This window comes from Callorhinchus milii, unplaced genomic scaffold, assembly GCF_018977255.1.
Source record: "Callorhinchus milii isolate IMCB2004 unplaced genomic scaffold, IMCB_Cmil_1.0 Scaffold12, whole genome shotgun sequence".
NCBI lineage: Eukaryota > Metazoa > Chordata > Chondrichthyes > Chimaeriformes > Callorhinchidae > Callorhinchus > Callorhinchus milii.
Window position 1 is genome coordinate 9,421,214 of NW_024704753.1, and position 14,121 is coordinate 9,435,334.

Below are 14,121 nucleotides of genomic sequence, written 5' to 3' on the forward strand. Positions count from 1 at the left end.
GCCCTATCCCCCTACTCCTCTGGCTCTTTCCCCTCTTTCGAGCACCTCACCCTCTCCCACCCCTCCTTCCTCTCACTCAAAATCTCCTCTACTGGCCCCCTAAAACCTCTCCCACCTTCATCTCCGATATTTCTACCCTCCTAACATCTTTCTGCCTCTGCTCTGATCGCCTCATCATCCTGGGCAACTTCAACCTACACTTCACCCCCTCCTGCTCCATCTCTTCGGACTTCACCTCCCTCCTCTCCTTGCTGAACCTCTCCCTCCACATCAACCCCGCCACTCACATTCACGGCCACTCACTCGATTCGGTGATCACCCGGGGCCTCAATGTCTCGGATGTCACTATTACCGACAAGGCCGTCTCTGATCAGCACTTCATCTCCTTCACCACGTCCATCCCCCTTCCTACCTCCACCAGACCCACCAACATCTTCTACCGCCCTGGAAGAAGTTACCCCCACAATCCCTAACCGCTGCCTTGGGAGTCCTCTGAACTCCTCTCCCTCTAGCCTTCATCCCTCACTGACCCCTCTTCTACTCTCACCCTCCTCCACAATACCCTCTCCTCCACACTTAACACTCTTGCCCCTATCACCTCCCGTACTGTCTCTTACTCTCGCTCCTCCCCCTGGTTCACCACCCACCTCCGCTCACTGAAGAGCCAGGTGCGGGCCGCTGAACGCACCTGCCTCAAATCTGGCCTAATGGTCCACTGGCAAATCTGGCCTAACGGTCCACCGACAAATCTGGCTGGACCTCCTCAAAATCTACCGCTCCACTCTAGCCTCGGCCAAGTCGTCCTTCTACTCCAGGATAATCCTGGAGGCGAAGTACAACCCCAGGCTTCTGTTCTCCACCACATCCCGACTCCTCCGTCCCCCCCGCCACCCCGCGCAGGTCATTTGCTCCAACCTTCACTGCGAGGAGATGCTGGATTTCCTTGAATCCAAAATCAAGGGAATCCACTCCACGGTCACTGCCCCTCCAACTTCCACCCACCCCAACCCCTTCCTTCCCCACTCCCGACTCCCACCCATCCTCCCCTACACACCTTCGAACCCGTTTCCCCACCCTCTGTCACCAAACTCATCCCGTCCTTGAAACCCACCACCTGCTCCCTGGACCCCATCCCCACTCCTTATCTCCCAGCTCCACCTCCTTGCCCCACTTCCAAATGTATGTGGATGACACCCAACTCTACCTTTCCTCTTCTACCCTCAACTCCACGACCACTGACAGCCTGCCCGTCTGACATTGAGTCCTGGACGAGAGACAACTTTCTTCAGCTCAACGTGCGCAAAACTGAGGCCCTCCTGATTGGCTCGCGTCAGCGCCTCCGCACTCAGGTGCTGACAGCATCAGCATCCAAGGCTGCACTCTCCACCTCTCAAAGCCAGTCAGGAACCTCGGTGTTCTGTTCGACCCTGAGCTGTCCTTTCTTCCCCACATCCACACCACAACTGGCACCGCCTTCCATCACCTCCGGAACATCGCCAGACTACGGCACTACCTCACCCCTCACGCTGCTGAAACACTGGTCCATGCCTTTATCACCTCAAGGCTGGACTACGGGAACTCTCTCCTCGTCGGCCTTCCCGGCACCTCCCTCCACAAGCTGCAAGTCATTCAGAACTCTGCAGCTCGTGTACTGTCCCGCACCAGGCTTCGCGACCACATCACTCCCACCCTCACTCGCCTCCACTGCCTCCCCATCCCCCAGAGGATCGAATTCAAGATCCTCATCCTCACCTACAAGGCCATTCACGGCCTTGCACCCTCCTACTTCTCCGACCTACTAACCCCCTACCTACCTGCTCGTACCCTCCATTCCTCTGGCTCCGGTCTGCTCCACATCCCCCGCTCTAACATCGGTGGCCGGACTTTCAGCATCTCAGCCCCTAGGCTCTGGAACTCCACCCCCCAGTGCCTTCGCCTTGCCTCCTCCCTTTCCTCCTTCAAGGCCGGTCTCAAGACCTTTCTCTTCAACCGTGCCTTCACCCCCCTCTCTCGACTCTCTACCCCCTCCTTGCTCGCTCCCTTCCCTCCCCTCAGCCTGACCATTTCACCCCTGCTCAGGTCCCGACCCAACTGTCCAGTACCTTGGGATGTCCTCCCGACGTGAAAGGTGCTCTATAATGCAATCTTGTTGTTGTTGTTGTATCAGTAAACTCCCATAATTATTTTACATAAGGTACAATTTGCATGGCATGTACAAAATACACCAGGTAAAAAAATCCTCAAAACATTTTTAAAAAAAGAAAAATCTAAAACATTAGGAGCCTAGTGACAATATGAACACATTCAATATCTGGAACATGTTGGAATAGGTGTATTCCAACTGCGACTGGAAAGTATTGGCAGAACTAGTTCGAACCATACAAACATCCCTCCTTCATGATGGATGACAAGAATATATCCTAGGCCTTCAAGTCTTTTCCAACAAGTATACTACTAATGTTTTTGTTAAGGAGGAAAGAAAAGGCTAAAGAAAAAAAAGTTTCGTACCCTTACCTTTCCTGGTGTTCTCGGTCACATCTACACCAAATTGAATGATGTCACCTGACAGGAGCTCACATGGAGGGCTTTCCTCTGATCCTCGACTTAAACGCTGACTGTTAATAAATGTACCGTTACTACTCTTAGTGTCCTGAAGATAGAACTGGAAAAACAAGAAGGAAAAAGAGAAAAAAATACAGACGTTAAATACCTGTGGTCAATTAAGTGCATCATGCCAAATATTAAAAGAGACCATCATTATCCCACAATTCAAACAAATTTACCACACAGAGACTTTCACGCTGTAAATAATATTCTGCTAGATAACATCAAACAGAAAAAATTCATTAAGAACTGACTTTTCTAAAGTATCCTGTTGGGCTAGATTTCAAGACCTTCTGGTCAGCTAATACGTGGAACAAGATTTCAAAAAATTAGCTCAAGACGAATTTTGTTGAAAACTAAACTTACATTGAACTAAAACAAAACAGTGACCCCACTTTACAAAACATCCTGTGATGCGATTTGGGATATTCTCCCAACTTCAAAGGCGCTATACCAAATGCAAGGATTAGTATTATTAAATTTACAGAAAACCTTCCCAGGACCAGTGTAAAAACAGCATGCTGCAACCCAGACCATTCTAAAATGTAGATCCCCCAATGAAGTTTAAAATAGAAACTTCTGTTCAGTCAAGACCACTTTTTTAATATTTATCCTTGAACTGGAGTCAATGCTGTTTCCGTATTTTTCACTGCTCTACTACTATCAAACAATTAAAGAACAAGACATTACAACTGAGCAAAGATCCCTGTTTCATGCATCACTTATGATTAAGGTTCCAGTATGAAAGGTAAGGTTCAAGCACCAAAGTATTCCTTTGATCAAAATTGCAATTTTTCAAAGTTTACATGAAGCTCCAAGAATTTAAGGAATTGCTCTCATTCTTGCAATGATGATAAGACAATTACTTAATGAACAAGCAATCATAAAATAGCACAAATATTTTAAAGATCACTTGTTATCCATTAACCTTTCCTCTTTACTCACAGACCTCTCCCTGTCACTGGTACCTTTCCCATCCATTTAAAAACGTCCGGCGTTACTCCTATTCTTAAAAAACCCTCCCTGGACCCATCCGTGCTCTCAAACTACCGCCCCATCTCTAACCTCCCTTTCCTAGGTGCTGGAACGAGTCGTTGCTTCCCAGCTTTGCTCCTTCCTCTCCCTCCAGTCCCTTCACGAACACCTCCAATCGGGATTCCGTGCCGCCTATAGCACAGAAACAACTTTGGTCAAAGTGACAAATAACATTCTGTTCATCTGCGACCAGGGCTCCCTCTGCCTCCTCGTCCTCTTTGACCTCTTTGCTGCCTTCAATACCGTTGACCACTCTATCCTCCTCCAGCGCATCTCCTCTCACCTCAACCACTCCATCCTCATACACCGCCTCTCCGCTTTACTTAATCTTCACAGACCTGCCCTTGCCTGGTTTGATTCCTATCTTTCTCACCATCTCCACTTTGTTGCCTCTAACGGTTTCTTCTTCAAGGCCCACCTCAAGACCCTGCTCTTCGACCGTGCCTTCGATCACCCTCCTTCCCCATCTGCCCTCCACCCTCCCTGATCCCGACTCCCAGCTCTTTGGGCCATCTTCCCAATGTGAATGGCGCTATACAAATATAATTTTGTTGTTGTTGTTGTATTACCCATTGAACAAACCAAAGTGTTATTTCAGACAATAACTCCAATAAACCAACACACAGAACTACAGTTCTTTACAGAACTAATGGGGAAAAAACAGAAATAAAAACAAAAGTATTATTTATATCTACTCCGTAGGAAATTGGTTACACTGAATTTGCACAGTATAGGATTGGTAAAATTTAACATATTTTACAAACCAAAAAGTGCAGACTTTGTTTTAAAAAAAACTTAAGACGTCCTAATTTTGATAAACAAATAGCATTTTTACCAGATTTAAATGCATTGTGCTAAATATGGAAAGAACAGATTGCCCTCCAGCTTTCTAATTTGACAGAATTGCAACTTCAATAAAGCTTTAAGAGTTGTGTTATCAAAGCAACTCCTGGTGGACCATCAACTTTCCTCAATTTTAACTGGAGTAAAACAATTCTCTTATGGAGCATTTCTCTTTGTAACACGGCACCCAGTGTAACATCACCTCGTAAATTAAATCATCATAACATCTGAACAGACATGGCTGATTGACCACATAAAGAATTAACAGTACTCTATCTAAAAGTCTTTCTCTCCCCGCTCAAATATCATAATGCTTATGTAACTCACTATAAAAGTTCAAATATAGATTTGAGAAAGATCAGATTTTGGAGGGTGTAGGGAAGAGCTCCATACACAGTACTTGTTCAGGAGTGCTTCGAACAAAGCAACTGATGATATGAAACAGATTTTCTGCAGATTAAAATGTAATGCTGCCTTCATAACAAAACTACAAACTGAGTGCTCACTGGCACTTGTTAGGCAAGATAAACTGGTTGTAAGATGTGTGGCTGGTACCCATGGAAACTGAAAAAATGATCTTCGAACAAAACACTCACAGCAAAAAGGACTACATAGCCGAGCACATGAAGAGAACATTTTGAAATGGCTTTGATCTTATCTAGATTAATTTTAACCTCATCAGCCATCAATTTCTTATTAGTAATTTGCAAATTAATTTTACAGGGAAAAACAAAATTGGAATAAATTTACCAGGCAATTCCACGACGATGGACGTTTGCACAGGGATCCAAAAAGAAAATATAGTACTTACAAAAATCACACCTCAAAAATGTAGGTGGCTCAATTCTATTGGACACAGACAAACCATGCAAGTATTGTGAGGTAGTCATTCTTGGTCAGCAACTGAGCTTGACTTGTACTGTAAATGTGCATTTCTAAAACCTTTTTACTTAGATCAACACTGATGATTGTTAAGCGGTCTGAGACGCTACCCTGCGTGGAGGGTGCTATATAAGTGCAAGTTGTTCTTGCCATTACTATTCCAGAATTAACCTGCTTCCACACACACTACAGTATATAAACAAGAACATGTCATTTTGGCTTCTTGCTTTTGAATTATAAAATCTGTTGGTTGTAAGGATCTTAGAATTCTAAGTTAATTAGGGCAACCCAACCCAGTCCTTGATGAGCATTGGCCCAGAGGATATTACTAGGAATCTCAGTAACTACAGGAGGGTTAGTGTGTGTAAAAAATAAAAAAGTATATTGGAACAGTCTTGGGTTAATATAGAGTACAGGAAGCTATACTCTGTACTCAATGTGCTTTATATGATTGGGAGCACTTGAATGGGTGATCAAAACAAAATGGTGTTCCATTCCCAAAGCTAACAACCTTCATGTTGCTAAGGGCCAAGGGCACTTCTTTTGGTGATGCGTTTCAGCACGAGTGCTGCGTTATTTTGATGATCTGCTGAGTTTAGAGCTGCCGTTGGCAGCAAATTTTCCCTCCCTTACCTGAAGGCCATTTGCAGCAATCTCATGGCACATGGTAATGTTGGATAGACTAAGATATTCAGTTGTAACCAAAATAAAGTTATAGTTTTCATTCTTCGGTTGAGATATTCCATCTGCCCGTTCAGATCAATGTTTTGAGATCCCATGGCATTATTTGAAAAAAGCTACATCAAATGCAAGGATTATTTATTATTTTACAATAATGAATTAGCAAAATATGCCCATAATCTCTTCGATTTTAAATAAGTACTATTAATTGCAATTTAACCAAAAATATTAACCTGGGAATAAATGGGAAACTTCTTAGAGCCAAGATCTGTTCTACTACCTCCAGCAAATATTGCAAATCACTATAGTCACATGTGAAAACCACTACAGAAATACCCCACTGTTTCAGCATCAATGTGTCCCACATTAGTGTGGAGACCTGTAGCTTAGTCGTTAAGAGCACAGGCAGACAAAACCTCAGTTTGACTCTCATCAGAAAAGATGGCACATGTGACAATGTAACTCCACTAGCCCTGCAACAGAGTGTCAGCCTAGACTATGAGTTAAAAATTCCAAACCCACAACCTTCTGAGCCCATAGACAAAACCTACAACCAACTGAGCTAGGCCGACACCTAAATATTAATATATGAAGCTCACTCTGGTCAACTAAACAAACAGTGATAAGTATAACTTTTCTCAGCCCAGAATCTAAGAATGGTATCTCACCTCACATACAGGTGCTCTACAGAAAATAAAAGCCTTACAGGAATAACTGCTCGCTAGTATGAGAAAGTCAACTCCAAATTTACACTTCTATGATGCAACTGAAACAAAGCCAAGTAGAAAATTAAAGGTAAATCATGTCTAATAAACCTGATAAGAGTTTTTTGATGAAGTAACTGAGATGGTGGATGAAGGCAGTGCAGTTGATGTAGTTTACACAGATTTTCAAAAGGTGTTTGATAAAGTGTACTGTGTTCAGTTCTGGGCACAACACTTTAGGAAGGATGTCAAGGCATTGTAGAGATTTATCAGGATGGTACCAGGAATGAGGGACTTCAATTATCAGGAGAGGCCAGAGAAGCTGGGATTATTCTCCTTGCAGCAGAGAAGGTTAAGAGGAGAATTAATCAAAGTTTTCAAAATTATGAGGGGATTTGATAGGGTGAACAAGGAGAAACTATTTCCACTGGCGGGTGGGTCGGTAACCCGAGGATATCGATTTAAAATAGTTGTTAAAAAAAGAGGGTAGGTGAGGAGAATTGTTTTCCACACAGCAAGTTGTTCGGATCTGGAATGCATTGCCTGAAAGGGTGGTGGAAGCAGATTTGATAACTTTCAAGAGAGTAGATAATTATTTGGGGAGGATGAGTTTGTAGGGCTATGAGGAGAGAGTGGGGGGAATGGGATTGGGATGGTTCTTTTCAAGGAGCCGGCACAGACACGATGGGCCGAATGGCTTCCTTCTGTGCTGTATAATTCTATGAAGTACAATTCTGATCATATATCATAGTTTACATGGTTAAAACAGAACAAATATACGTTGTACACTTTGAATGCAGAGGACTTTAAGGTACTGCTGACTTAACCAATTAGTCAGCTAACTATAAACTGCTTTGCACAAGCAATAGGCGATGTAGTGTACCATAAATGCTTTTATCCATTTGTTTGGCAGTCACATAATGATCTACAGATAAACACTGAACACATAGAAATTTAAAAAATTACATTATGATGAAGCCCAAGCACAAGCCAAGCAATGGTACATTTGTATTCCATTGGAATTGCACACACCTCTTAATTCTAGTCACATGACAAATACTATTTCATCAAAACATATTGAATTAATCTTAAGATCCATAAGCATCATTCCATAAAGGTTGTATCCTTTTTACAATGGTTATATTTTATAAGGTGCTAATATGCCAAAGTTATAGCAATATTTTCAAGCAGAGATTAAATAAGTTTTTGCCACAGAAAAAAAGACCAAGGTTCATCTAGTTCGCCTTCCACCTTCCTGGTGGTCACATGCATATATGTCCTGAACTACTTATGTACTATATCCCATCATGTTATTTCCCAAAAAGAAAATTTGTGTTTGAAGGAATCAACATTTCCTGCTTCAAACGTCTCCCTAGGGAGCCTGTATGACAGGTTTATTATTCGCTCACTGAAATAGTGTTTCCGTAGATTTGTTCTGAATTTACCACCACCCCCCTCAATCACAGTAAAACCTCTGGTTTTACTATTCTGGACTAGTTGAAACATCCAGTCATGGTCTACATTGTCTAGTCCCTTTAGAATCTTAAAGACAGCAATTATATCTCCTCTCAATCTTCTCTTTTTCAGCGTGAACTTGTTTAGTCGCTTTTCATAGTCCAGTCCCTCCATTCCCTCAATCATTCCGGTTGCCCTCCTCCGTATCCTCTAGATTTCCCCCCTATCCTTTTTGTACTGCGGCAACCAGAACTGTACACAACATTCCAAGTATGGTCTCACCAATGATTTGTATAGTGGCAGGATTACCCCACTATTTCGGCTTGCTATTGATCTTTCAATACATCCTAATTTGCTTTACTCACTGCCACAGAGCATTGTTGCGAGAGCTTCCAATTTATTGTCAATCAGGACCCCCAGTTCCTTTCCATTTTCCATACATTTTCCTTTCAAATAATAGTCCCTTCCTGGATTTTTTGCTCCCATGTGAAGTACTTTACATTTCTTCACATTGAACTTCATCTGCCCAGTACCCAAGTATATTCAAATTATATATGAAACCTGAAATGTTGAGGCGCCTACATTTCTTGATGATTTTTCCCAAAGGCAAAACGGACACACTGTACTTAACAAGTTTCAGCTTTTAGAGGTTACTTCAAAAGTAATACTGGCACAATAACAACAACAACAACAAGATTCCATTTATTGAGCGCCTTTCACGTCGGGAGGACGTCCCAAGGCGCTGTACAACAACAACAACAACAACAAGATTCCATTTATAAAGCGCCTTTCACGTCAGGAGGACGTCCCAAGGCGCTGCACAGTTGGGTCATGACCCGAGCAGGGGGGAAATGGTCAGGGTGAGGGGAGGGAAGGGAGGGAGCGAGGAGGGGGGAAATGGTCAGGGTGAGGGGAGGGAAGGGAGGGAGCGAGGAGGGGAAGAGAGTCGAGAGGGGAGCTGAAGGCTCGGTCAAAGAGAAAGGTTTTGAGACCGGCCTTGAAGGAGGAAAGGGAGGAAGCAAGGCGAAGGCACTGGGGGATAGAGTTCCAGAGCCTAGGGGCTGAGAGGCTGAAGGCCCGACCACCGATGGTAGGGCGATTGGGGCGGGGGACGTGGAGCAGACCGGAGCCAGAGGAACGGAGGGTACGGGCAGGTAGGTAGGGGGATAGTAGGTTGGAGAGGTAGGAGGGAGCAAGGCCGTGAATGGCCTTGAAGGTGAGGATGAGGATCTTGAAATCAATCCTCTGGGGGATGGGGAGCCAGTGGAGGCGAGCGAGGGTGGGAGTGATGTGGTCCCGAAGCCTGGTGCGGGACAGTACACGAGCTGCAGAGTTCTGAATGACCTGCAGCTTGTGGAGGGAGGTGGCGGGAAGGCCGGCGAGGAGAGAGTTCCCATAGTCCAGCCTTGAGGTGATAAAGGCGTGGACCAGAGTTTCAGCAGCGTGAGGGGTGAGGTAATGCCGTAGTCTGGCGATATTCCGGAGGTGATGGAAGGCGGTGCCAGTTGTGGTGCGGATGTGAGGGAGAAAGGACAGCTCAGGGTCGAACAAAACGCCGAGGTTCCTGACTGGCTTTGAGAGGTGGAGAGTGCAGCCTTGGATGCTGATGGTGTCAGCGCCTGAGGTGCGGAGGCGCTGACGTGAGCCAATCAGGAGGGCCTCGGTTTTTCGCACGTTGAGCTGAAGAAAGTTGTCTCTCGTCCAGGACTCGATGTCGGACAGGCAGGCTGTCAGGACATCGGTGGTCGTGGAGTTGAGAGTAGAGGAGGAAAGGTAGAGTTGGGTGTCATCCGCATACATGTGGAAGTTAACTCCATGTCTGCGGATGATGTCACCAAGGGGGAGCATATAGAGGGTGAAGAGGAGGGGACCAAGGACAGAGCCCTGAGGGACACCACATGAGACAGTGCGGGGGGTGGAGGAGAAGCCATTCGTCGAGACGAAATGAAGACGGTGAGAAAGGTACGACCTAAACCATTCAAGGACAGTGCCTTGAAGGTTGAGGTGGGAGGACAAGCGGTGGAGTAGGATAGCGTGGTCGACCGTATCGAATGCTGCCGATAGGTCGAGGAGGACGAGGAGACAGAGGGAGCCCTGGTCACAGATGGTCAGGATATCATTGGTGACCTTGACCAGGGCAGTTTCTGTGCTATGGGCAGCACGGAAACCTGACTGAAGGGGTTCGAAAAGAGAATGGGTGGAAAGGAAAGAGCGCAGTTGGGAGGCGACAACTCTTTCCAAGACCTTGGAGAGAAAGGGGAGGTTGGAGATGGGCCGGTAACTTGATAGCTGCGACGCATCAAGGGAGGGTTTTTTCAGGGTGGGCGTGATGATGGCAGTTTTTAATGGAATGGGGACAGAGCCAGAGGAGAGGGACAGGTTGATGATGTCAGTGATATGTGGGGCAAGAAAGTGGAGCTGGGAGATAAGGAGTGGAGTGGGGATGGGGTCAAGGGAGCAGGTGGTTGGTTTTAGGGATAGGATGAGTTCAGTGACAGAGGGTGGGGAAACGGGTACGAAGGTGTGTAGGGGAGGATGGGTAGGAGTCGGAGTGTGGGAGGGAAGGGGTGGGTGGTGGGTGGAAGTTGGAGGGGAAGTGACCGCGGAGCGGATTCCCTTGATCTTGGATTCAAGGAAATCCAGCATCTCCTCGCAGTGAAGGTTGGAGGAGATGACCTGCGCGGGGTGGCGGGGGGGACGGAGGAGTCGGGTTGTGGTGGAAAACAGTAGCCTGGGGTTGTTCTTCGCCTCCAGGATTATCCTGGAGTAGAAGGACGACTTGGCCGAGGCTAGAGTGGAGCGGTAAATTTTGAGGAGGTCCAGCCAGATTTGTCGGTGGACCGTTAGGCCAGATTTGACACAGGTGCGTTCAGCAGCCCGCACCTGGCTTTTCAGTGAGCGGAGGTGGGTGGTGTACCAGGGGGAGGAGCGGGAGTAGGAGACAGTGCGGGAAGTGATGGGGGCAAGAGTATCGAGTGTGGAGGAGAGGGTATTGTGGAGGAGGGAGAGAGGAGAAGAGGGGTCGGTGAGGGTTGAAGGCCAGAGGGAGAGGAGTTCAGAGGACTCCAAGGCATCGGTTAGGGATTGTGGGGGTAACTTCTTCCAAGGGCGGTAGAAGATGGTGGTGGGTCTGGTGGAGGTGGGGAGGGGGGTGGAGGTGGTGAAGGAGATGAAGTGGTGGTCAGAGATGGCCTTGTCGGTAATAGTGACATCCGAGACACTGAGGCCCCGGGTGATCACCAAATCGAGTGGGTGGCCGTGACTGTGAGTGGGGGAGTTTATGTGTAAGGAGAGGTTGAGTGAGGAGAGCAGGGAAGAGAAGTCTGTGGAGATGGAGCAGGAGGGGGTGAAGTGTAGGTTAAAGTCGCCCAGGATGATGAGGCGATCGGAGCAGAGGCAAAGAGATGTGAGGAGTGTTGAAATGTCAGAGATGAAGGTGGGAGAGGTTTTAGGGGGCCGGTAGAGGAGGAGGATTTTAAGGGAGAGGAATGAGGGGTGGGAGAGGGTGAGGTGCTCAAAGGAGGGGAAAGAGCCAGTGGAGTAGGGGGATAGGGCAAGTGGTGTCCTTGAGATAAGGGCAACACCACCGCCACGGCGGTTGGGGCGGGGGATGTGGTGGGAGGTGTAGCCGGGTGGCGTGGCCTCCGTGAGGGGGAAGGTGTCGCCTGGGGTGAGCCAGGTTTCTGTCAAGGCCATGATATCAACGTTCTCATCAAGGATGAGATCGTTGATGACCAGGGCCTTGTTGCAGAGGGAGCGGACATTTTGCAGTCCGATGTGGAGGGAGCGGTTGACAGAAGGGTGTGTGGGAGGGGAGGGGGGTCCAGGTTGTGAGGCAGGGGTGGGGGGAATGGGGATGAGGGAGGAGAGGTTGACTCCCCGGGTCTGTGCCCGGGGTGGGTGGCGAGTGTGGTGGGGAATGGGGCAGTCGGTGTGGCTGCTGCTGGACAGCCAACGCCGAGTGCCACGGTGAGCCCGGCGGAGGATTCCCAGACTGGAGCAGAGGGAGGTTGTGGGAGGGTCAAGTGGGGATAGAAGACGAGAGGGACGGAGAGAGAGGAGGAGAGAGCGGGAGAGATGCAGAGGGGGAGGGTTTGGGGGGAGAGAGGAGGGGGGCGGGAGGGAGGGGGTGAGGGGGCTCGGGTCAAAGCGGCAGCCATAGTGCGCACGCGGGGACCGGGAGCGAGCGGTCAGGTGGATGGCATTATCCCGTAGATTGGGGCAGCGAACCCAACAGGACCATAGTGGGCTCTGATGTGAGCCCTGGGGGGGGGGCGCAGAGGGTTTTTTTTTTTTTTTTTTTTTTTTTTTTTTTTTTTTTGTGCGCGCGCACGTACCTGAAAACTAATCTATGACGTCGCAGTTCCCCGCTCCGTCCCCTCCCCTCCCTAGCTGCACTCGCTCCGGCGTCGAGTTTAAGTACCTGGGTCAGTAGGCCCAGGCTCCTCCCCGCGCTCTCCTGCCGCCGCTCCCCGACTGGCTGCACTCGCTCCGGCGTCGAGTTTAAGTACCTGGGTCAGTAGGCCCAGGCTCCTCCCCGCGCTCTCCTGCCGCCGCTCCCCAACTGGCTGCACTCGCTCCGGCGTCCAGTTTAAGTACCTGGGTCAGTAGGCCCAGGCTCCTCCCCGCGCTCTCCTGCCGCCGCTCCCCGACTGGCTGCACTCGCTCCGGCGTCGAGTTTAAGTACCTGGGTCAGTAGGGCCAGGCTCCTCCCCGCGCTCTCCTGCCGCCGCTCCCCGACTGGCTGCACTCGCTCCGGCGTCGAGTTTAAGTACCTGGGTCAGTAGGCCCAGGCTCCTCCCCGCGCTCTCCTGTCGCCGCTCCCCGACAGTTGGGTCAGGACCCGAGCAAGGGGGAAATGGTGAGGGGAGGGAAGGGAGGGAGCGAGGAGGGGGTAGAGAGTCGAGAGGAGCTGAAGGCTCGGTCAAAGAGAAAGGTCTTGAGACCGGCCTTGAAGGAGGAAAGGGAGGAGGCAAGGCGAAGGCACTGGGGGATAGAGTTCCAGAGCCTAGGGGCTGAGAGGCTGAAGGCCCGGCCACCGATAGTAGGGCGGTTGGAGCGGGGGATGTGGAGCAGACAGATGTGCCAGAGGAACGGAGGGTACGGGCGGGTAGGTAGGAGGATAGTAGGTCGGAGAGGTAGGAGGGAGCGAGGCCGTGAATGGCCTTGTAGGTGAGGGTGAGGATCTTGAATTCGATCCTCTGGGGGATGGGGAGCCAGTGGAGGCGAGCGAGGGTGGGAGTGATGTGGTCTCGAAGCCGGGTGCGGGACAGTACACGAGCTGCAGAGTTCTGAATGACCTGCAGCTTGTGGAGAGAGGTACCGGGAAGGCCGGCGAGGAGAGAGTTCCCATAGTCCAGCCTTGAGGTGATAAAGGCGTGGACCAGAGTTTCAGCAGCGTGAGGGGTGAGGTTATGCCGTAGTCTGGCGACATTCCGGAGGTGATGGAAGGCGGTGCCAGTTGTGGCGCGGATACGGGGGAGAAAGGACAGCTCAGGGCGAACAGAACCCCGAGGTTCCTGATTGGCTTTGAGAGGTGGAGAGTGCAGCCTTGGATGCTGATGGTGTCAGCGGCTGAGGTGCGGAGGCGCTGACGTGAGCCAATCAGGTGGGCCTCAGTTTTGCGCACGTTGAGCTGGAGAAAGTTATCTCTCGTCCAGGACTCGATGTCGGACAGGCAGCTGTCAGGACAGCGGTGGTCGTGGAGTTGAGGGTAGAGGAGGAAAGGTAGAGTTGGGTGTCATCCGCATACATGTGGAAGTTAACCCCATGTCTGCGGATGACGTCACTAAGGGGGAGCATGTAGAGGGTGAAGAGGAGGGGACCGAGGACAGAGCCTTGAAGGACACCGCACGAGACAGTGCGGGGGCCGGAGGAAAAACCATTTGTGGAGACAAAGTGAAGACGGTGGGAGAGG

At 49.0% G+C, this 14,121-nt stretch overlaps 1 protein-coding gene across 9 annotated transcripts in view; it reads right to left on the reverse strand.

The window, feature by feature from the left end:
- The window catches only part of slmapa (sarcolemma associated protein a), a 119,512-nt gene that overhangs the window by 89,138 nt on the left and 16,253 nt on the right, over positions 1-14,121 (reverse strand). For 5 of the 9 annotated variants that reach the window (XM_007910784.2, XM_007910787.2, XM_007910789.2 and 2 more), the window contains exon 2: positions 2,509-2,662. In XM_007910784.2, coding sequence (XP_007908975.1) covers positions 2,509-2,662 — 154 coding nt within the window. The remainder of the gene's footprint in view (positions 1-2,508; positions 2,663-14,121) is intronic. The other 4 variants (XM_007910786.2, XM_042339528.1, XM_007910790.2 and 1 more) reach the window with 1 other exon arrangement.